Source organism: Phoxinus phoxinus (assembly GCF_949152265.1).
Source record: "Phoxinus phoxinus genome assembly, chromosome: 4".
NCBI lineage: Eukaryota > Metazoa > Chordata > Actinopteri > Cypriniformes > Leuciscidae > Phoxinus > Phoxinus phoxinus.
This window is the reverse complement of record NC_136879.1, coordinates 36,935,920-36,957,605: the sequence shown is the minus strand read 5'-3', so window position 1 is coordinate 36,957,605 and position 21,686 is coordinate 36,935,920. Positions and strand designations below refer to the sequence as shown.

General features: G+C 37.7%; 3 protein-coding genes across 7 annotated transcripts; all 3 read left to right on the top strand.

Moving 5' to 3' along the window:
* Window positions 1-9,597, top strand: LOC306996958 (E3 ubiquitin/ISG15 ligase TRIM25-like). 3 transcript variants are annotated; one of them, XM_079609926.1, is made up of 8 exons: window positions 1-250; window positions 773-921; window positions 3,207-3,819; window positions 3,955-4,050; window positions 6,010-6,243; window positions 6,379-6,532; window positions 6,635-6,694; window positions 6,830-9,597. In XM_079609926.1, the coding sequence occupies exons 3-8, from the start codon at window positions 3,256-3,258 to the stop codon at window positions 7,417-7,419; spliced, it is 1,698 nt and encodes a 565-aa protein (XP_079466052.1). In that variant the 5' UTR covers window positions 1-250; window positions 773-921; window positions 3,207-3,255; the 3' UTR covers window positions 7,420-9,597. The 3 variants fall into 3 exon arrangements, with proteins under 3 accessions (XP_079466052.1, XP_079466053.1, XP_079466054.1); XM_079609927.1 differs by having other exon boundaries at window positions 96-250; window positions 3,211-3,819; XM_079609928.1 differs by lacking the exon at window positions 773-921 and having other exon boundaries at window positions 96-250.
* Window positions 9,598-11,798: 2,201 nt separating this feature from the next.
* LOC306996964 (E3 ubiquitin/ISG15 ligase TRIM25-like) lies at window positions 11,799-15,277 on the top strand. 2 transcript variants are annotated; one of them, XM_079609939.1, is made up of 7 exons: window positions 11,799-11,930; window positions 12,238-12,797; window positions 12,931-13,026; window positions 13,318-13,551; window positions 13,681-13,834; window positions 13,935-13,994; window positions 14,129-15,277. In XM_079609939.1, the coding sequence occupies exons 2-7, from the start codon at window positions 12,240-12,242 to the stop codon at window positions 14,668-14,670; spliced, it is 1,644 nt and encodes a 547-aa protein (XP_079466065.1). In that variant the 5' UTR covers window positions 11,799-11,930; window positions 12,238-12,239; the 3' UTR covers window positions 14,671-15,277. The 2 variants fall into 2 exon arrangements, with proteins under 2 accessions (XP_079466065.1, XP_079466064.1); XM_079609938.1 differs by having other exon boundaries at window positions 11,800-11,930; window positions 12,203-12,797.
* A 1,443-nt stretch (window positions 15,278-16,720) lies between these two features.
* On the top strand, window positions 16,721-21,678 carry LOC306996966 (E3 ubiquitin/ISG15 ligase TRIM25-like). Of its 2 annotated transcripts, none has more exons than XM_079609942.1 (7): window positions 16,721-16,889; window positions 17,440-18,051; window positions 18,206-18,301; window positions 18,721-18,954; window positions 19,068-19,218; window positions 19,376-19,435; window positions 20,006-21,678. In XM_079609942.1, the coding sequence occupies exons 2-7, from the start codon at window positions 17,494-17,496 to the stop codon at window positions 20,545-20,547; spliced, it is 1,641 nt and encodes a 546-aa protein (XP_079466068.1). In that variant the 5' UTR covers window positions 16,721-16,889; window positions 17,440-17,493; the 3' UTR covers window positions 20,548-21,678. The 2 variants fall into 2 exon arrangements, with proteins under 2 accessions (XP_079466068.1, XP_079466069.1); XM_079609943.1 differs by having other exon boundaries at window positions 16,734-16,889; window positions 17,444-18,051.
* The last annotated feature ends 8 nt before the right edge of the window (window positions 21,679-21,686 follow it).

The following is a 21,686-nucleotide window of genomic DNA, read 5'->3' as shown; positions in this document are numbered from 1 at the left end:
GATACCGACATAGGACGGACAAGCACACCATTGAAACTACGTCATCTGGAGGTAACTTTGCGCAGGGGGTTATCTCACACAGAACACACGCCAATTTTTTGTTTACGTGCTGAAAACCAGGAAGTATTTGAATTAAAAAGAAATGAAACGTATTTCGCCTCTACACAAGTGCTTCAACCTCAGTAATAGATCAACACCGCTGTTCTTTGGGGCAAAGCTGTAAAGCAAAGAGAGTTGTTTTTCTGTCAAGGTAAGAACTTCATAGAATCTAAAGATCATGACTTTATCATGTTGTCCTCGTTTTAAAAGAAATTGTGAGCAATTATGTATTTGTGTGTGTGTGTGTAGGCTATATAAAATATATAAAAAATTATTAAAAATAACAAATGAATAACAATAAAATTATGAATAAATGACTAAATTATGTAAATTAAATAGTAATAATATTTAAATAATTAAATGATAAATCACATGACAACTAGGCTACATAAATGACTAATGATTATTAAATGAAATCATAATTTTTTAAAACTACAAAGGAAAAATAAATCCACATAGATGTATGGTTGCTCTCTTAAAGTAACACATACACAGGTTGCTGCTGAGAATGCTTAGATCCTTCAGCTGTGAGAAGTTTAACAGGTATTTTTTTGTTTGTTTGTTTGTTTGTTTGTTGCTAAAAATGGTAAACTTGTAAGTTTAATAGTACCAGTTCAATAATGTACACCAGTCGTCATACCAATCATAGAACACACTCCCATTTTTTGTTTAGGCTACGTGCTGAAAACCAGGAAGTATTTGAATTCAAAAGAAATGAAACGTATTTCGCCTCTACACAAGTGATTCAACCTCAGTAATAGATCAACACCGCTGTTCTTTGGGGCAAAGCTGTAAAGCAAAGATAGTTGTTTTTCTGTCAAGGTAAGGACTTCATAGAATCTAAAGATCATGACTTTATCATGTTGTCCTCTTTTTAAAAGAAATTGTGTGCAATTATGTATTTGTATGTCTACAGAGTTTCTACTCCTGTAATTTGTAAGCCTGGTGAAGCAAAATGTTGCGTTGTACTTCATTGATAAACTATTATTTTTGGATTGTGTTGTCTAATAAAAACTCAAAATTGAAATTAAATACTCGATCATATACTAAAGTACTCTTTACAATTTCAGTGATTGTTTAAAACTACAACCTATTTCTGTGATGATCATGACTTAAAATACTGTAGCAATCGGAGAAAATAATAGACTCAATTAACAGTTTTAATGCTCTTTTTTTAACGTGAGCACCTGTGTGGCCGATGCTCTTGCCTCACACAGTCCAGCGAACCTCCAACTTCTGGAAAAGCCCTTTTTTCCAACCCTGTCCCCGCATAACTGCACAGGCTCAGAACAGCCCACGCCTTAAAGCCCCACACAACCAGAACACATAACACATGAAAGAAAATACATGCATCTAGATATTGTCTTTAGACTTGCTACACCGCTTAATGCTCCCCCTTCACAAAGTGTTCCCCTGGGAACAAACAAAGGGAACAAACAAAGTCCCTGAACCGTCTCGGCGGCCTTCTGACATGCTGAGGCCGCATTTGGCCTTCCTGTGTAACTGAAACTGGGCTATGAATGTGGGCTTTGCAGTTCAAGAACTGGTGTGGCTGCATGTGGGTCTGCGAGAGGACTGGAAGTGCTCAACTGGGGACCTGGTCCACCCTCCGGGGTAGGTACAACTGTAGAGGAGGCCGGTGTTTGGGCTGTACTGGTACTTACTCTATAAGGTTCAAATCTGTCTTGGTGAACAGCCTACCCCTCGGAGGCAACTGCACTTGATAAACCACTTCTCCGATTCTCTCCAGAACACTGTCCAACCCACTTGGAGTCCAGTTCAGGGCACCTGCCCTTGCTCTGGCTCTTTGAATGACATTAGCCATTGGAGAGCTGAATGATCAGTGCATACAGTGAAAAGTAGCTCACACAGGTAATACTTTAAGTGTCGGACTGCAAACAGCACCGCAACAAGTTCCCATCTGGTGATACAGTATCTGCGTTCGGCCTTGTTGAACGCTTTACTGTAGTAATCCACAACTCGCTCTCCCCCAACCCCCGCCTGAGAGAGAACCGCCCCCATAACCACATTGCTGGCGTCCGTGTTCAGAATGAAGGGCAGTGCGAGGTCAGGGGGAACCAATACAGGGGCTGTGACCAGAGCCTGTTTTAGGGCAGCAAAAGAGTTGACACAAATGACATTTCCCCGGGTGCAGCTTCAAGCCAGACTCGCTTATGCGAACCAGCACATGCCTGAGTCCCTCCAACAAGGTCTGAAATGATCTGCCATGGTCCAGTATGTCCTCCAGGTACACCAGACACTCTGACTGCCGAATACCCGATAACACCCTGTCCATTAAACTGGCAAAAGTGGCTGGTGCATTGCAGAGGCCAAAGCAGAGCACCCTGAACTGCCATAGCCCCTTGCTCGTACAAAAAGCAGTTTTCGGTCTGGCATCGGGAGCAAGTGGTACCTGCCAATAACCAGTGCGCAGGTCCAGTGAAGTGAACCATGACGACCCAGTTACGAGGTCCAGTGACTCATTCACCTGAGGGATGGGGTATGAGTCCTTCCTGGTGACCTCATTAAGGTGTCTATAGTTAACGCAAAACCTCCACTGCCCCCCTCCGGGGCATGGCATCCCCAGTCTCAATTTCATGCTGCGCCAGGTGTGTTCGCCCCACATCTCCTTCTTTCCCAAATGCAAAATAATGTTGGAAATCAACCAACAAATCCCAAAACTGCCCCCGCTGACTCTCATCCAAGCCCTCACAATTCTTCAGCCACATCTCCATCAAAGCAACCAACCCCTCCCCCTCCTACAGCATATTACAACAGAATTTACAGCCTGCAGTTTTACCATTTATACTCTTTACAATTTCAGTGATTGTTTAAAACTACAACCTATCTGTGGTGATCATGACTAAAAATACTATTTTGGTTAAATTAATCTCTATTGACAGCATATTACAACAGCATTTACAGCCTGGAGTTGATCAGCAGAGAGCATAATTTATTTCCTGTTGAAACAACAACAACAAAAAAACATTGTGATTAAGCTTGTCTCAAACAACTTGTTTGGTTAGATACTGGACTGTGTAAAATCTTGACCAGTATTCATCCTTTCACTCAAGCATTTGACAAATAATGTTGCTTTTCTTGGCTAGACAGCCCTTATTACAGAAGCTGATAATCATCTTTGAACACTGCAAAGAAATGTCTGAATCTGCAGCGAGTCAGTGTGTGGATCAGTTCAGCTGTCCAGTCTGTCTGGATCCTCTGAAGGAGCCGGTGACGATTCCCTGTGGACACAGTTACTGTATGAGCTGTATTACTGACTGGTGGGGCCAGAAGGAGCAGGGGCCGCCGTACCGCTGTCCCCAATGCAGAGAGAGCTTCAGTCAGAGACCTCTACTGAAGAAGAACACTCTGATAGCTGAGATGATGGAGACGCTGCAGAAGACGTCCCTACAAACGGCTGCTGTGGAGTGTGATGGTTGCACTACTACAGTGAAGAACAGAGCTGTAAAGTCCTGTCTGCAGTGCTTGGCCTCCTTCTGTCAAACTCACCTGCAACCTCACTATCAATCTCCTGTGTTTATGAAGCACAAACTAGTCGAAGCTTCAAGACACATTCAGGAGAACTTCTGCCTCAGTCATGGGAAACTTCTGGAGATTTACTGTCAGGATGATCGTCAGTGTATTTGTTGTTTGTGTGTTACTGACAATCATAAAAAACACAATGTTGTGTCTGTGGATTCAGAATGGACTAGTAAAAAGGTAGGCCCTAATCAATGCTTGTGTAATTTCAGGTAGTTGTCTTTTTTTCTTGAGTTTATAATTTTAGTCAAAGTAATTTATTTATTTAAATTTCTTAGATACTATAACCTACTCCTTTTATGTGATTATCTTCAGAAAGAGTTACAGAAGATGAAGGTGTCGTGTCAGAAGCTGATCCAGGAGCGAGAGAGAGGTCAGCAGGAACTCAGTACAGCTGTGAAGTCTTTTAAAGTGAGTATCAGAAGATGACAGTGATGTTTACAGCTCTTGTAAAAGTGATGTATTATTACAGATCCTACGGAGAATCTTAAACGTCATTTGCAGCAGAAAAACAAGACCAAAAACATACTCGTATGCAGTTTTGTATGGAGATTTGCGCATGCAAAAGTTGCTGTTTTTTTTTTTCTTGGGAATGTAACCTTTAGTTCTTTGTAATATAACGTATGTTTGCAAATCATTGGAAAACGTATCCGCTTTAAACAAGATACATTTTAGTTATACCAGTTAATTTGACTGATAGAATGCATAATCACTGTATGGATTTGGAAAAGATTCATGATAATGGAGTCATTTAATTAGGGGCCAAGCACTGAAGGTGCGGGCACCTATTGTATCTGTTCCCGTTCTTATTCTTCTTCTTTTTTTTCTTTTTTTTCTTCCGACTGGGCGTCTATGGCAGCCTATAGAACCGTTTGCGGGAAACTTATACAAATTGGCACAGTGATAGAGGACAGCCTGAACTATCACCATAGCAAATTTGGAGTCTCCAACTCATTCCCTCTAGCGCCACCAGCTGTCCAAAGTTTCACTCATGTTTATGCTAATAACTTTTGAACCACAAGGGCTAGAAACAAAATTCTTTTTTCCTCTGATTCCTGAGCTCACGACGATTCGACTGCACCCTATGACGTCATTTTCCGTCATAATAGTTTTCCCGCCATTTTGAATTTTCCGAAAAAACTACTTTTTCGAACTCCTCCTAGGCCGTTGCTCCGAATTTCACGAAAAATGAACCAGATCATCTCCAGACCTTGACGACCAAAAGTTATGGAATTCAAGTTGATTCGAATAACCGTTCTCGAATACCGTGCAAATAAATTTTACGTAGCGCTTGCAAAAACAGACGTAAGGCTGTATCTCCACAACGCTTTATCGGATTCAGACCAAATTTGGTACATGTCATCACAAGCATGACCTGAGGCTACATGCTGCGTTTCGGCGCAGCGCCACCTACTGGTCCAGAGATATGAAGAATTTATGTTTTTGCTTATAACTTCTGAACGGTTTTTCCAAAAATCACAAAAGTGGTCTCGTTAGATTCAGGGCGTCGTGCTGAGTTGACTGATATCCAATTTTCCCATATCGGCCATTTTGGCTGTCGGCCATTTTGAATTATGTGCTAAAATGCTGTATTTTATGAACGCATGAACGTATCGTTACGAAACTCAGTATGAGTCATCAGTACAACTCCCTAAAGGTACTCAAAAATGTATGAGACAGCGCCACCTTTTGGTCAAAAGTTATAATGAAATTTCCAAAAATGCTAATAACTTTTGAATAAATTTGCCTATAGTAATGACACTGGTCTCAATAGATTCCTTGGGTTATGCTGAAAACATAGATACCAATTTTGCCATAGTCAGCCAAACTTCCTGTCCGCCATCTTTATTTTCTTTTAAAACATACTTTTTCAAACTCCTCCTAGACTGAACGTCCGATTTTCACCAAAATCGAATCGTGTCATCTCCAGACCGTGCCGAGTAAAAGTTATGGATTTCGTGTCGATAGACAAAACCGTTTTCGTATACCGCAGTGGCAAAGTTGAGGCACAATGCCAAAATGACTATTCAGGCTTTATATCTGCAATGCCTTGACAGATTGACACCAAACTTTGTATGTGTCATTGTCACTTCACTCTGACCACATCACATCAGTTTCGTAACTGCGCCACCTACTGGTCGAAAGTGATAATCATATTTTTAGTTATTGTATGTGATTTTTCAACCATTTTGCCAAAATTCCTCTTCAAATGTCTTTAATTGCTCCTTGCTGCAGTTTGTCTCACACTTTCAGCCATGTAGGCATATCTCGTCGTCTGCTTTTGCGCTTGGCCCCGTAATGGCTGCTTGCAGCTATATTTGAAATTGGTCTTATAAATACAGTATTTAGGCTGTTGTTCCTGTTCAACAGAGTTCAGCGCTAGAGACCATGCAGGACATTGAGAAGGTCTTCACTGAGCTCATCTGCTCTCTTGAGAAGAAACGCTCTGAGATTAAAGAGCAGATCAGAGCTCAGGAGAAGACTGAGATAGATCGAGCAGAGGAACTTCTCAAACATCTGGATCAAGAGCTGACAGAACTCAGAAAAAGACAAGCAGAGATTGACAAACTTCTGATTACTGATGATCAGGTCAATTTTCTGAAGGTAATACATTTTGTTTTTATATTTATCATATCTTTGTGTGAACCTTCCACAACATATCGCCATAAATAGTTTCTCTTAATGAGTGGAAAAAGTGTCATGCGTTCACAAATTGAGTCTGAATTATTCTCATTTCAGAGCTGTCAGTCAGTGTGTGTTTTACCCACATTTGAAGATGTTCCCAGCTTCACTCAACACACTCATCTGTCTTTTAAAGACATTTCAATCTCAGCGTTTAAGGAGATTTTGGAGGGCGGCTGTCAACAGCAAACAGCCAGAATATCTCGAGAAGGTCTGAATGATTTTCCCTTAGAATAAAAAATGTGTAATTTATACTATGTATGATTACACCTAAATATTGACTTTATTGTTGATTTTCTTCTCATGTGTTCAGTGTCAAATGTTCATGTTGCACAGACTCCAGAACCAAAGACTCCAAACAAATTTTGGCAATGTAAGTTGAGCTATTGCTCACAAACACAAATAGGATGTACATGTTAATTGATAAATATCAGTCAAGTGAAATATAAAGAAAATAATAATAATAATAACGTTTATAATTCTGTTTGTGTGCCTCCATTCTCCTCAGATTTCTGTGATCTTAACCTGGATCCAAACACAGCACACAAAAAACTCATCTTGTCAGAAGAGAACAGAAAAGCAACACATTCAGTTGAAGAGCAGCAGTATCCTGATCACCCAGAGCGATTTGATGGATATTGGAATGTCTTGTGTCGAGAGGGTTTGTATGATCGCTGTTACTGGGAGGTCGAGTGCAGTGGGAATGAGTGGGCTGTAGCAGTTTGTTTCAAAAGAATTGCATGTAAAGGAAAAAGTGACGACTGTAGACTCGGCTTCAACAAAGAATCCTGGAGATTGTCACTCGATCAACAGAATGTCGATTTCATTCATGATAAAGCCCAAGTCTCAATCCCCGCGGTCTGCTCCTCTAGAATAGGAGTGTATCTGGATCACAGAGCAGGAACTCTGTCCTTCTACAGCGTCTCTGACACAATGACTCTCCTTCACAGAGTCCAGACCACTTTCACTGAACCCTTATATCCTGCGTTTGGGGTTAGTACAGGTTCTTCTGTCAGGATCATACAGCAGAAGAGAGTTCAGACAGGCAAAATAAATCAAAAATGTCACAAGAAAAAAAGAAATCAAAAAATGAAATAGCTAAACTTCTGAAACACGTATGCCGGTATATTTAAATTAAAATGTAATTTGAAGTTTGGATGAGCAAACTTAAACACCATCAATGAATATACAACATTTAAAGCACCTTTTAAAAAAAACACTCACAATTCAATATTAGATGTTACAAAATCAGATTACAGTGATTTTGATTTTGCTTGTTCTGTAATCTTGATATCTGAAAGCTTTCATCTTCAGCTTTCATCTTTCATATTACTGCAGCTCATAATAATAATCCATGTCTAAATCCATGATGCAGTTCATCATCGAGCTACAAAGTGTCAGGGTTTGGAAAATAATCGGCTGTGGAACCTAGTAGCTTACAGTAACTATTTAACTATTTACAGCGTGGTGTTGATAAAATAATTGTTTCACATCACACATATTGTTATATTACATGTATTAAATGCAGACGATAGTTTGTTTGTTTAGTTGCTACCTGCTAGTAGGACATTCTTTCTTTACAGTTTCTTTATAATTAGAATAACTGAGTTGACTTCCGGATGAGGCCTGATGAGGGGTTGAAGCACGTAGCTCTGAAACCCTGTTGTAATTGTTAAAATTTCCAAGGATCAGCATTCTCCCCTAAAAGTAATCGCCCAGACCAAACCGTAAGTCGTAGAGACTTGAAACTTCGGTAGTAAGAGTGGTATTACTTGCCCCAATCGACTGGATGGTGGTGCTACAGAGATCAAAAGTATAACGCCTAACTCGTTTAAGGCTCAAGTTTCTAGTTGGAATTCTTGGATCAAGAGAAACAAAACGCATTTTCTATAAAATTATAGAAAAAAATAGAAAAAATATAGCTATGCAACAGTCAGTCCAATTGACATGAAAACTTTAATGCGGTGGCTTTGTCTAAGGTGCTGTGATTGTCTACGAGGACATTTGCATATCTTGACACACAGATGCCATCAACAAATGAAGTTCGGGATGCTGTCAGACAAGATTAATGAAACTCGCTGCAGCCTGTTTAATAATAATAATAATAATTCGTTACATTTATATAGCGCTTTATCTGAGACCTCAAAGCGCTTTACATAGAAGGGGGGAATCTCCTCAACCACCACCAATGTGCAGCATCCACTTGGATGATGCGACGGCAGCCATATTGTGCCAGAACGCCCACCACACACCAGCTTACTGGTGGAGAGGAGACAGAGTGATGAAGCCAATTATATAGGAGGATGATTAGGAGGCCATGATGGACAGCGGCCAAGGGGCAAATTTGGCCAGGATGCCGGGGTTACACCCCTACTCTTTTTCGAAGGACATCCTGGGATTTTTAATGACCACAGAGAGTCAGGACCTCGGTTTAACGTCTCATCCGAAGGACGGCGCTCTTTTGGCAGTATAGTGTCCCCGTCACTACACTGGGGTGTTAGGACCCACACAGACCACAGGGTGAGCGCCCCCTGCTGGCCTCACTTACACCTCACTTTGACTCACGAGTCACGACCCAGAGGCCTATGAGAAATTCTGAAGAAACCGGCCACCGGGGGGGGTGCCTTTGCATTTTACTCATGCGTAGAGGATTTTATATCACGCAATTTTCCACACATGCCCACGGCATTCATACCATATGATAGACCTCCTAATTTTGAGCAACTTTGCCTCTAGGACCACCACTGTCAATCTAATTATTTGTTAAATATTGGAGATTATTTCAAAAAACACTTTTGTGGACTAGTCCTACGTTTTTGGCTCAACCTTGACAACTGTTAAAAAACTTTAAAACATATATTTCCTTATTAAATTGCCTGTATTGCCTGTAAATGGTATTTTCCGTCTATGATACTAGGTGGTGGATTGCTAAATAAAACATATATTAAATACCTTTTTGCGCATGTGCTTAAAGGCCTTAAAATGCTTGAAACCTGTTAGATATATTTAAACTTGTTTGATTTTTGACAAATAGGTGAGAAACAGCAAAAAGCTTTTTAAGCCTAATTTGTAAAATGATCTTAATTTTTGTCAGAACATAGCAATGTTCCTTTAAAATATTCATCTTTATATTTGTTTTTCTTTGGTTTAATGTATAATTAATAATGTATTGTGCAGTTATGATCAAATAAAGAGAAAATCAAATTATGCATTTTTCTGCTGTTCTTATAATCAAGAAGCATCACATGTTAAAGCTTTGATGCTAATGACATTGTACAACAAGCATGAACTCATTAATGATTTTATTATTTCACGAGTTCACACTTACATGTATTAAGTGGAGTAAAGATTATGTGTTATGCTGTTTGAGGGGAGGGCTCCGAACTCTGAATTTTTGCCCAAACCCAGAGTACCCCCCCCCCCCCCCCCCCCCCCCCCCCTCCAAAAGTGAGGAGAAGGGGTGGTGGACAGATGCTATTAAACTGTTGACAAAGGGAGGTAAGTCTGCCTTATATGGCCAATTCTACAGAATTGGTTCAAAGGGTTGGAAATGTCTTGAATTTTTTATCTTTTTCCACAAATTTTGTATGTACCATATGCAAATTGTATAATATCCAAGGTACACATTTCTAGTAATAGTGCAGGTAATTATCATATTGTTTTTTCAGAAAGTTTTGGAATATTTTTCCTCTTTCCAAATTTGTTACTACCGAAACACAATGATAAATAATTGAATAAGAAGGCTTATATCGACCTATTAATATCCTGTTTACATCTACCTTGTAAATATATTTTTTGCCATTTAAAAAAAAAGTTTTCACAGGTAAATCAATAATTTTAACAATATTTCAAGTGCAATTTATAAGATTTGTTGTATTTTGAATCCAATCTTTCTTTGTAAAAGGCATTAAGTTAATCATACTGATTTCAAAATTAAGGATTCATTAGTTTGAATATACATTGAACCAAACACTATAATAACATATTTGTTGATAATTCAATATACTTTATTTTAGACAAAACATCCACGTTTCGGTAGTGACAGTAATGTTTTGGTAGCGACCACATCACATTGCAGAGTTTTGACTCGCATACTAAAACATACTAAGATACTAATGATTTGCATAACTGTCCTAAAATTTTGTTAATTTCCCCCAAATAAATGATTATGTGTTCCCTTTTGTCACTATACCAAAACAATGACATGTTTCAGTCATGAGTGTAGTGAGTGAGTGACAATTTTAGGTACTTTTGAGCCTAACTCAAAGATGTTAATCAGCACATAGTTAACTAGCGCAGTTCTGAACAATTGTACACACATGTACAAAAACTAAATTTTATTAGTTTTTTAGTTTCGGTCACAACCCGAAACTTCACCACATGTTTCGGTAGTGACAATTTAAGATAATTTTGAGCCTAGTTCAAAGATGCTAATCAGCACATGGTTAATTGTACACACATAAAAACTAAATGTTATGGAATAACCAGCCTGGAATAACACCCCAAAAAGTTTGCTTAATTGCAGAAGAAGAAAAAAAGTGTTTGGTAGTGACGTTCCTTAAAGTAACACACAGATTTTCAGACTTTTGAACACATTTCCCTCAACATGATGACCAATCTACAATGAAAGAGAGGCTATGAGAGAGAGAGACACAATAATATTTCCTGATCAGAAATGTAGGGGTAGGGGTAGGTATCAGTCGGTAGTGACATGAAAATGCGGGACACATTTTTTTTACATAAAGTTTCATGATTTAAAAATAAAATGTATATTTTTTAACTTCACTTTTTAAAATAAATCAAAAATATACTTAAAAAAAACAATAATGAAAAAAAACAACAACAAAAAACAAAACATTTCAATATCATTTTCACAAGTTGAAATTTAGGGGTTAGGGTTCGGGACAGCCACCTCCCAATTGAAAGTACCCAATAAATGATGATTTTTATATATATTAAGCTTAATTATATTTTAAATATTATTGTGGGATTCAATAGATAACAGAATGATCTTAGAAAACATCAAAAATTTTAATACTAATTTTTATTTTTTTTATGTGTTTTTTGGTTGTGGGACAGCAGTTTGCACCAATTCTGTATACCTCTTATTTGGTAATTGGTTGATTAACTGAGTGTGCTCCTCTTGAGTTAATAGGTTAATCATCTGAACGTGCTCCTCCGGAACTTTGTTAATAAAACATAATTTTACGCACAGATTGCTTAGAAGCAGTTTAAACAAAAAAACAAATTTTCTGTGTTATTACAAACCATTAAACTACTGATTATTGGTGTCAAGAAATACGGTAGGATTTTAAACAAAGTAGGCTAAACAAAACTGAGAAGTCATGGCTTCACAAACAATCTGTTTGTTCTCTTTCTCTCTCTCTCTCTCTCTCTCTCTCTCTCTCTCTCTCTCTCTCTCTCTCTCTCTCTCTCTCTCTCTCACACACACACACACACTCATCTGAACACTGAAAACCAGGAAGTTTGTGGATTCAAGAGAAACGAAACCTATTTCCCTGCTACACGAGCCTCTGCTTAAGGATCCACACTCTTCCAGTTTGGCTAAAGCTAAAGGAGGGAATATTTGACTTATTCTGTCAAATCAGGTAAGAACGTCATAAAATCCTTAACTAATTGTTTTATGTCCTCTTGTTTCCACTGGAAAAACGGCATTCAATTATTACTGTATGGATTTGATAATATTTCTATGTAAATCTGAATGATTTATGTTTATTCTTCTGGTTATGGATGAAGAGTTTAGGATTCTTTTATATTAATTCACAAAACTGTAAGCATTTTGTAGAGTTTATGCTCTTTCACTAATGATTTACATGTGGATTTATGTAGCCTACTTAATTTAATGATTTACTTCATGCAGATCAGTTTCTATTTGAGGACAGACTCTCTGCAAAGAAATGTCTGAATCTGCAGCGAGTCAGTTTGTGGATCAGTTCAGCTGTCCAGTCTGTCTGGATCCTCTGAAGGAGCCGGTGACGATTCCCTGTGGACACAGTTACTGTATGAGCTGTATTACTGACTGCTGGGGCCAGAAGGAGCAGGGGCCGCCGTACCGCTGTCCCCAATGCAGAGAGAGCTTCAGTCAGAGACCTCTACTGAAGAAGAACACTCTGATAGCTGAGATGATGGAGACGCTGCAGAAGACGTCCCTACAAACGGCTGCTGTGGAGTGTGATGTTTGCACTACAGAGAAGAACAGAGCTGTAAAGTCCTGTCTGCAGTGCTTGGCCTCCTTCTGTCACACTCACCTGCAGCCTCACTATCAATCTCCTGCGTTTATGAAGCACAAACTAGTCGAAGCTTCCAGACACATTCAGGAGAACTTCTGCCTCAGTCATGGGAAACTACTGGAGATTTACTGTCAGGATGATCGTCAGTGTATTTGCTGTTTGTGTACTGATAATCATAAAGGACACAGTGTGGTGTCTGTGGAACCAGAATGGACTAGTAAAAAGGTAATCAAAGTTTAACAGTTTAGGTAGTTTTTTTCTTGAGTTGATAATAGTAACATTTATTTATTTATTCTAAATTACAAATTTAAATGACTGACATACCTAAACCTTCCTCCTTTTATGTGATCATCCTCAGAAAGAGTTGAAGGAGATGAAGGTGTCGTGTCAGAAGCTGATCCAGGAGCGAGAGAGAGCTCAGCGGGAACTCAGTGAAGCTGTAAAGCTTCTTAAAGTATGTTTCTACATGTGTTATTTCGTTTTAAAATTTGTTTGACACAAAAAAGTAGATTTTAAAAATTATATGAAAGTACATGATGACCCAGCATTCTAACTTCAACTTTGATTTTGAGTTCCAAAAATTTGTTCCAAAAACTGCTTTATGAATCGTGACATACAATTCACAGTGTTCTTATTGATTATCAGTGTCCATTTTGGAGCTTGACTGCCACTAATTTACTTTCTACCTGCATTTTGTTGAGTCACAACAATGATCCGCATGATCAGATATTTGTGTCTTCGACAGAGTTCAGCGCTAGAGACCATGGAGGACATTGAGAAGGTCTTCACTGAGCTCATCTGCTCTCTTGAGAAGAAACGCTCTGAGATTAAAGAGCAGATCAGAGCCCAGGAGAAGACTGAGATAGATCGAGCAGAGGAACTTCTCAAACATCTGGATCAAGAGCTGACAGAACTCAGAAAAAGACAAGCAGAGATTGACAAACTTATGATTACTGATGATCAGATCCAGAGTCTGAAGGTAATAAAAGTATTTTTTTTATATTGATTATATCTGTCCGTGAACCTTCCACAACATATCACCATAAATAGTTATGGAAAAAGTGTCATGCGTTCACAAATTAAGTCAGAATTATTATTCTCATTTCAGAGCTGTCAGTCTGTGTGTGTTTTACCTTCATTTGAAGACGTTCCCAGCTTCACTCAACACACTCATCTGTCTTTTAAAGACATTTCAATCTCAGCGTTTAAGGAGATTTTGGAGGGCGGCTGTCAACAGCAAACAGCCAGAATATCTCGAGAAGGTCTGATGATTTTTCTTGCAATATAAAATGTGTCATTTATACTACGTATGATTACACCTAAAAATGTACTTTATTGTTGATTTTCTTCTCATGTGTTCAGTGTCAAATGTTCATGTTGCACAGACTCCAGAACCAAAGACTCCAAACACTTTTTGGCAATGTAAGTTGAGCTATTGCTCACAAACACAAATATAGGCTGTACATGTTAATTGATAAATATCAGTCAAGTGAAATATAAAGAAAATAATAATAATAAAGTTTATAATTCTGTTTGTGTGCCTCCATTCTCCTCAGATTTCTGTGATCTTAACCTGGATCCAAACACAGCACACAAAAACCTCATCTTGTCAGAAGAGAACAGAAAAGCAACACATTCAGTTGAAGACCAGCAGTATCCTGATCACCCAGAGAGATTTGATGGATATTGGAATGTCTTGTGTCGAGAGGGTTTGTGCGGTCGCTGTTACTGGGAGGTCGAGTGCAGTGGGGACAATTGGGCTGTATCAGTTTGTTACAAAGGAATTGGACGTAAAGGAAAAAGTGATGACTGTAGACTTGGCTTTAACACAAAATCTTGGAGATTGTCCCGCTATCAACAGAATGTTCATTTCATTCATGATAAAGCCCAAGTCTCAATCCCTGTTTTCTCCTCCTCTAGAATAGGAGTGTATCTGGATCACAGAGCAGGATCTCTGTCCTTCTACAGCGTCTCTGACACAATGACTCTCCTTCACAGAGTCCAGACCACTTTCACTGAACCCTTATACCCTGCGTTTGGGGGTTTAGGCGGTTCATCCGTCAGGATCAGAGCAGAAGAGAGTTCAGACATACCATAAACATTTCAGATTCAATTGCTGAAACATGTACAGGAACAGGAACAGCTTTCCTGTAGCTCAGTGGTAAGAGAATTGTGTTAACAATGCAAGGTTGTGGGTTCGATCCCAGGGGATTGCACATACCTATGTATAAATGTATAGGATAATGCAATATAAGTCGCTTTGGATAAAAAGCGTCTGCCAAATGCATAAAAATAAAAAATGTATGCTGGTATATTTGAATAAAAATTGTGTTTGAAGTTTGGATGAACAAACTTAAACACCATCAATGAATGTACAACACCCATTTAAGACACTCATAATTTGAATTTAGTAAATACATATACAATTTATTATCAGATGTTACAAAATCAGATTACAGTGATTTTGATTTAGTGTATTCTGTAATTTTGGCATCTGAAATTGTTCATCTTCAGCAAGATTTCTTTACTGCAGCTCATAATAATCTGTCTTGGTCCTATGGGCACACTTGGCCTGAACTAATGGCAGTGACATCTACATGTGCCACAACTGGGAATCACACTAGAGTTTAACAGTGTAATTTAAGTATGGCAAATCATTATGTCATTTCTTTATGTAAAATTATTAAAAAATGAATATTATCTCCACATGATCTCATTGAGTTATTCTGTTAATATGTCCATCTTGTACAATTTTATTAGTTTGGTTAAAGGCTGTTCTTGACTCATCAGCTGATTAATATATTTGAGTAAAATATATATTTAAATAATTAAAATAGTTACCACTAGAATAGTTGCCTAGTCTTCTGCACAAATAGAAATAGACTTTTGCTTTTTGAATAGGCTACATATGATGCCTGACATCTAAAATAATTTAAACTATACAAAAAAAAAAAAACTTAAGTCACATAGATACTAACAGTAAAGTGATAATTTTGAGGTAGGCTTTTATTTGAGATACAGTGGGTTAACACCCCCACCAAGGGGTAAATGGCAACACTCTGACTTCTTGCATTTAGCTTAATTTAATATTATAGTCTTGTTCTTATTAGTGAAAATATATCATTTGTATTATTAATTAGTGCACTTATTTGTTTCTTGTATCAAAAGAACTAGTGTATTTCCAGAGTCTGTGAGTTATGAAGGAAAATTTGAACAATTTTACAATCTCCACTTATTAATTAATAATGTAATCTGTAATCATGATAAAATACAGAGAAAATGAAATGAAATGAAATGTTGCATTTGTGTTAATAACCGTGATCTTTTAATTCAAAGTGAGAATGTTGCTGTTTTAGGGAAAAAATTGTCTTACAAATCCATGATTCATTGTTATGACATTCCTTCAGCTAAAAACACAGGTTTATGTATAAGTGTCATTCAGATTTATTTGAGATTTTGTCATTTAATGTGTCTGTCATTATTCAATTATTTAGCCAACTTGTCAAAACACATATATTTACTACATGGAATATTTAATTTATTATTTTTCATTAAATCATCAAAAAGGATATCAGGCATGTTTGACAAATTGCAGCAGAAATAAAATGTCCGCTGTGATCAGTTTTTATCACCAAGAGCTTTTCACTCCAGGAGAGATCAATCTTTTAATCTAAATTCATAGTTTATTACTATTATGACATTCCTTCGGCTAAAATACAGGCTTATGTATAATTTAGAGAACTGTAGTGTAATTTGTTTGACTGAGATTGTGTCATTTAATCTGTCTTTGTTCAATTAATTATCTAAAAATACAAAATACATAGATTTACTTAATTTAGTATTTTACATTAGATCATCAAACATTACAGACATATTTTATATATTCAGCAGAAATCAAATGTCAGTTGTAATAAGTTTAACCCAAGAGCTTAGAGAGTCATTAGACCTATCCCAGCTACGAGATAAACTTCATGGTCTTCAACTGTGGGCTTTTTTGTCGTTGTTTAAGTCTAGATTTTTTTATTTTTTTTTTAATGTCTAAGTTTAATAATTACAGTTAAATAATGTTCACCAGTCGATCGATCAGGGCAATATAAACATTTATTTCTCTTTCTCTTATTATCTCACACAGAACACACGCCCATTTTGATACGTGCTGAGAACCAGGAAGTATTTGAAATCAAGAGAAATGAAACTTAGGCTATTTCTTCTCAACACAAGTGATTCAACCTCTATAATAGATCAACACCGTTGTTCTTTGTGTCAAAAGCTTATAAGCTTTAACGCAAATCATATTTGAGTTGTATTTCTGTCGAGGTAAGGACTTTATAAGATCCAATGATTATGACGTTATCATGTTATGACTGTATCAAGTTATGTCTGCTTTTAAAAAGAAATCGCGTGCAAATATGTATTTGTGTGTGTTTGTGTACAGGGTTTCTAATCCTGTAACAGGCCTGATTAAACACAATTTTGCTTTGTACTTCTTTGCTAAACAATTATTTTTGTATTTTGTTGTCTAATGAAAACATAAGTGAGTTACTATTGAATTGAAATACGTTTACATACCTCAAAACTATACTTTTTATTCTTTACGATTTCGAAGACTTTTTAAAAATACAACTATTTATGTGGTGATCATGACTAAGACTATTCTGGATAAATACAAGTTAAACTCTATTGACAGCATTTACAGCCTGCAGTTGATCAGCAGAGAACATGATTTATTTCCCCTCAGTTAAAAAATGTAAACATTGTAAATAAAATTGTGATTAGGCTTCACTCAAACAATTTTTTTTGGTTATACTCTAACTTTGTAGAACACTAAAAGACAACAAAAAGACAAATAACTTATTTTCTTGGCTAGACAGCCCTTATTACAGAAGCTAAGAATCTGTTCATCTTTGAGCACTGCAAAGAAATGTCTGAATCTGCAGCGAGTCAGTTTGTGGATCAGTTCAGCTGTCCAGTCTGTCTGGATCCTCTGAAGGAGCCGGTGACGATTCCCTGTGGACACAGTTACTGTATGAGCTGTATTACTGACTGCTGGGGCCAGAAGGAGCAGGGGCCGCCGTACCGCTGTCCCCAATGCAGAGAGAGCTTCAGTCAGAGACCTCTACTGAAGAAGAACACTCTGATAGCTGAGATGATGGAGACGCTGCAGAAGACGTCCCTACAAACGGCTGCTGTGGAGTGTGATGTTTGCACTACAGAGAAGAACAGAGCTGTAAAGTCCTGTCTGCAGTGCTTGGCCTCCTTCTGTCACACTCACCTGCAGCTTCACTATCAATCTCCTGCGTTTATGAAGCACAAACTAGTCGAAGCTTCCAGACACATTCAGGAGAACATCTGCCTCAGTCATGGGAAACTTCTGGAGATTTACTGTCAGGATGATCGTCAGTGCATTTGTTGTTTGTGTACTGATAATCATAAAGGACACAGTGTGGTGTCTGTGGATTCTGAATGGACTAGTAAAAAGGTAAAATCAGCAATAATAAAAAAACATACATAAACTATTTTAGTACTATTACTGTTATTATATTTCATTTTATCGGCTGTAATTTCAATTAACCTTGTTACACACCTTTACCATGTTTTGCCTATTTTTTTTATTTTTATGTGATCATTTTCAGAAAGAGTTAAAGGAGATGAAGGTGTCGTGTCAGAAGCTGATCCAGGAGCGAGAGAGAGGTCAGCGGGAACTCAGTACAGCTGTGAAGTCTTTTAAAGTGAGTATCAGAAGTTGACAGTAATGTTTACCGTGCTTGTAAAAGTGACGTATTATTACAGATCTATGGAGAATCTTAAGTGACATTTGGAGGGGAAAAACAAGAGCGAAAATATACTCATACAAACAACAACTAAAAATGTGCAAACAAATATTTTCTGGTTTATGTAGTTGTTGCGCTTACAAAAGTTTTTTTTTTCCAGTTATTTGTAGTTATATAATGTATGTTTGCAAATAACTAACTATGTTCAGAAAACTAATCAAGTATAAACAAGCAACATTTTTTTTTTACCAGTTCATTTCACTGAGATAGAATGCATAATCACTGTCTGGATTTGGATAAGATTTATGATAACGGAGTAATTTAATTGAAATTGGTCTTATAAATGGAGTATTTAGGCTGTTGTTCCTGTTCAACAGAGTTCAGCGCTAGAGACCATGCAGGACATTGAGAAGGTCTTCACTGAGCTCATCTGCTCTCTTGAGAAGAAACGCTCTGAGATTAAAGAGCAGATCAGAGCTCAGGAGAAGACTGAGATAGATCGAGCAGAGGAACTTCTCAAACATCTGGATCAAGAGCTGACAGAACTCAGAAAAAGACAAGCAGAGATTGAGAAACTTCTGATTACTGATGATCAGATCCAGTGTCTGAAGGTAATGAAATTCCTTTAATCAGTATACCGTTATGTTTATATTCTTACCGTTTCACATTTTTAAATAGTCTCCTATACTTAATAATAAGCAGTGCTGCATTTGTCTAATTTCAGAGCTGTCAGTCAGTGTGTGTTTTACCTACAATTGGAGACATTCCCATTACTCAACACACTCATCTGTCTTTTAAAGACATTTCAATCTCAGCGTTTAAGGAGGTTTTGGAGGACGTCTATCAACAGCAAACAGCCAGACTATCTCGACAAGGTTTTTATTAATCTGATATAAGCCTGATATAAAATCAATGGACATCATCTATGCAATGTCCTTACTAATATAGTGAAACAAACGTGTGTTTGTGTATGGTATTAAAATTTGTATTTATAAGATAACCAATGAATTTTATTTGTTTTTGCCTTTTTAGTTTCAAATGTCCATGTTGCACAGTCTCCAGATCCAAACACTCCAAGTGATCATTTGCAATGTGAGTTGAGATGCATTTTCTCAATTGTCTCTAGAACACAAACCCATCCCACTAAATTTTACTCTCTAAAATGTGACAGTTTGAAATATTGTAACAAAGACTCAGGTTGAGTGATGGGATCTATTTGCGGTTTATTAAAATACAGCAAACAGTCGTGGGTTGAGATAGCTCAAAAGCAGGACAGTCAACATGGTCATAATCAGGCTGAAGATCGGGGCAAGGCAGCAAACAACAATGGGACTAATCCAGGCAGCAAAGAGGCATACAAACGTAATCCTAACAGGTCAGGGTCAAACACGTGCAGAACACCGCAGGAATTGTAATGCTCAGAATTGTAGCCAGGGCAAACAAGACTTCACAAAGAGTGAATGAACACAGAGGGCTTAAATAGTCTGGGTAATGCGGAACAGGTGTGGATGCAATCAGTCCATGTAGGCTATGTGGGTTCTTGGGAAATGTAGTCCAGGGTTAAAACTCGTTTGTGATATATGTTTGTGTGTGTATTATTTAAACTTTATTTTGACTTTATTTTACATTATTTTAATGTTTGTTTTAATTTATTTTAATCAGATTTCTGTCAGCTGCACCTGGATCCAAACACTGCCAAGAACCACCTTGTCCTGTCAGATGGAAATAAAAATATTTTAAGCACAAATGTAGTCCAGCAATATCCTGACCACCCAGAGCGATTTGTTAGCTTTCCTAATGTCTTGTGTCGAGAGGATTTGTATGATCGCTGTTACTGGGAGGTTGAGTGCAGTGGGAACGACTGTGCTATAGCAGTTTGTTACAAAGGAATCAATCGTAAAAGCAGTGATGACAGTAGACTCGGCTTCAACAAAGAATCCTGGAGATTGTCCCGGTTTCACCAGAATGTCTATTTCATTCATGATAAAGCCCAAGTCTCAATCCCCGCGGTCTGCTCCTCTAGAATAGGAGTGTATCTGGATCACAGAGCAGGAACTCTGTCCTTCTACAGCGTCTCTGACACAATGACTCTCCTTCACAGAGTCCAGACCACTTTCACTGAACCCTTATACCCTGCGTTTGGGGTTGGTACAGGTTCTGCCGTCAGGATCATAGAGCTGGAGAACATTCACACAGACCAGTAATAGACTAAACAATATGAAATAAAACATGAGCTGTTTAAAGGCTAAATATTCTTGAATAAAAATGAGTGCTGCATATTTGGTTTCTTTTATATTCAGAGACCCTTTGATTTAAAACAGTACCCACTTTATTTAGATCAACTTGCTCCCCCGAATCACAACCGATAATTAATTATTGATGTAGGCTATATATTTTCTACTGGGTTTTCATAATAGCCTACCTAAATGGTTACTGTTACTGACAATCAGCTGTGGGCTCACTACTAGAATTGTGTCCATGCAGATTGCCCATTGTTATTATACTTTGAGTAATGATAAAGGATGAAGAAAGATTTGTTTTGCTCGGCTAACGGCTTTGGACAGTTGTACTATTTCTATGTGATATGCTCCGGGTCGGATTTGCCGCGAAATCCAGTGACGTGACTGAGACCTGGATGCGCGCTCCCGAGCCTCTCGCCTTGCCTACTGACTTTGCACTCAACAACATCGACGACACTGCAACTTTATGACATGGAGTCTGCTAATACTAAGAAACGACCTGCTCCCAGCACAACACAGACTCCAACACAAACTCCACATAATAATACAAACAAAAAAAAAAGCATGCGCACGAGCACGTAAACGTATTGATTGCAATCTGAAACATCACCGCTAGATGCCGCTGAAAACTCCACATAGCCCCTTTAAAGGCTGGTTCCACTTTTTGTACTTTTGGAAAAACTAATTATAAAATTGGACATTTCTTTTACAAAAACACTTTTATTTTTGTTTGTAAGTATGATTATGTCGTGAACAGTGTGTGCTTGCCAATTTTTTTAATTGGCCAATTAAGTTAGCAATCCTGGAAACACATCAATGTAAAAATGCTGGTCAAGATGCTGATTTGTTGTCTCTATTTAAATCACTGGTAGAATTTAGGGTTGCTATTGAATTAGTATATTACAAACAATCTGATAATGTACCTTTTTTTAAATGAGTTAAGGTCTGAGAGATGACAATGAGCGAGTTAGGAAATATGCTTTTTAATTGTAATTTTATGTAATTATTGTTTATGTATTTGTGTGTGTGTGTGTGTGATGTACTAGCTCTGTAATGCTTTGGAAAATGGTGTAAATTAAAAAGGTTTTAAAACTCAAATTCTC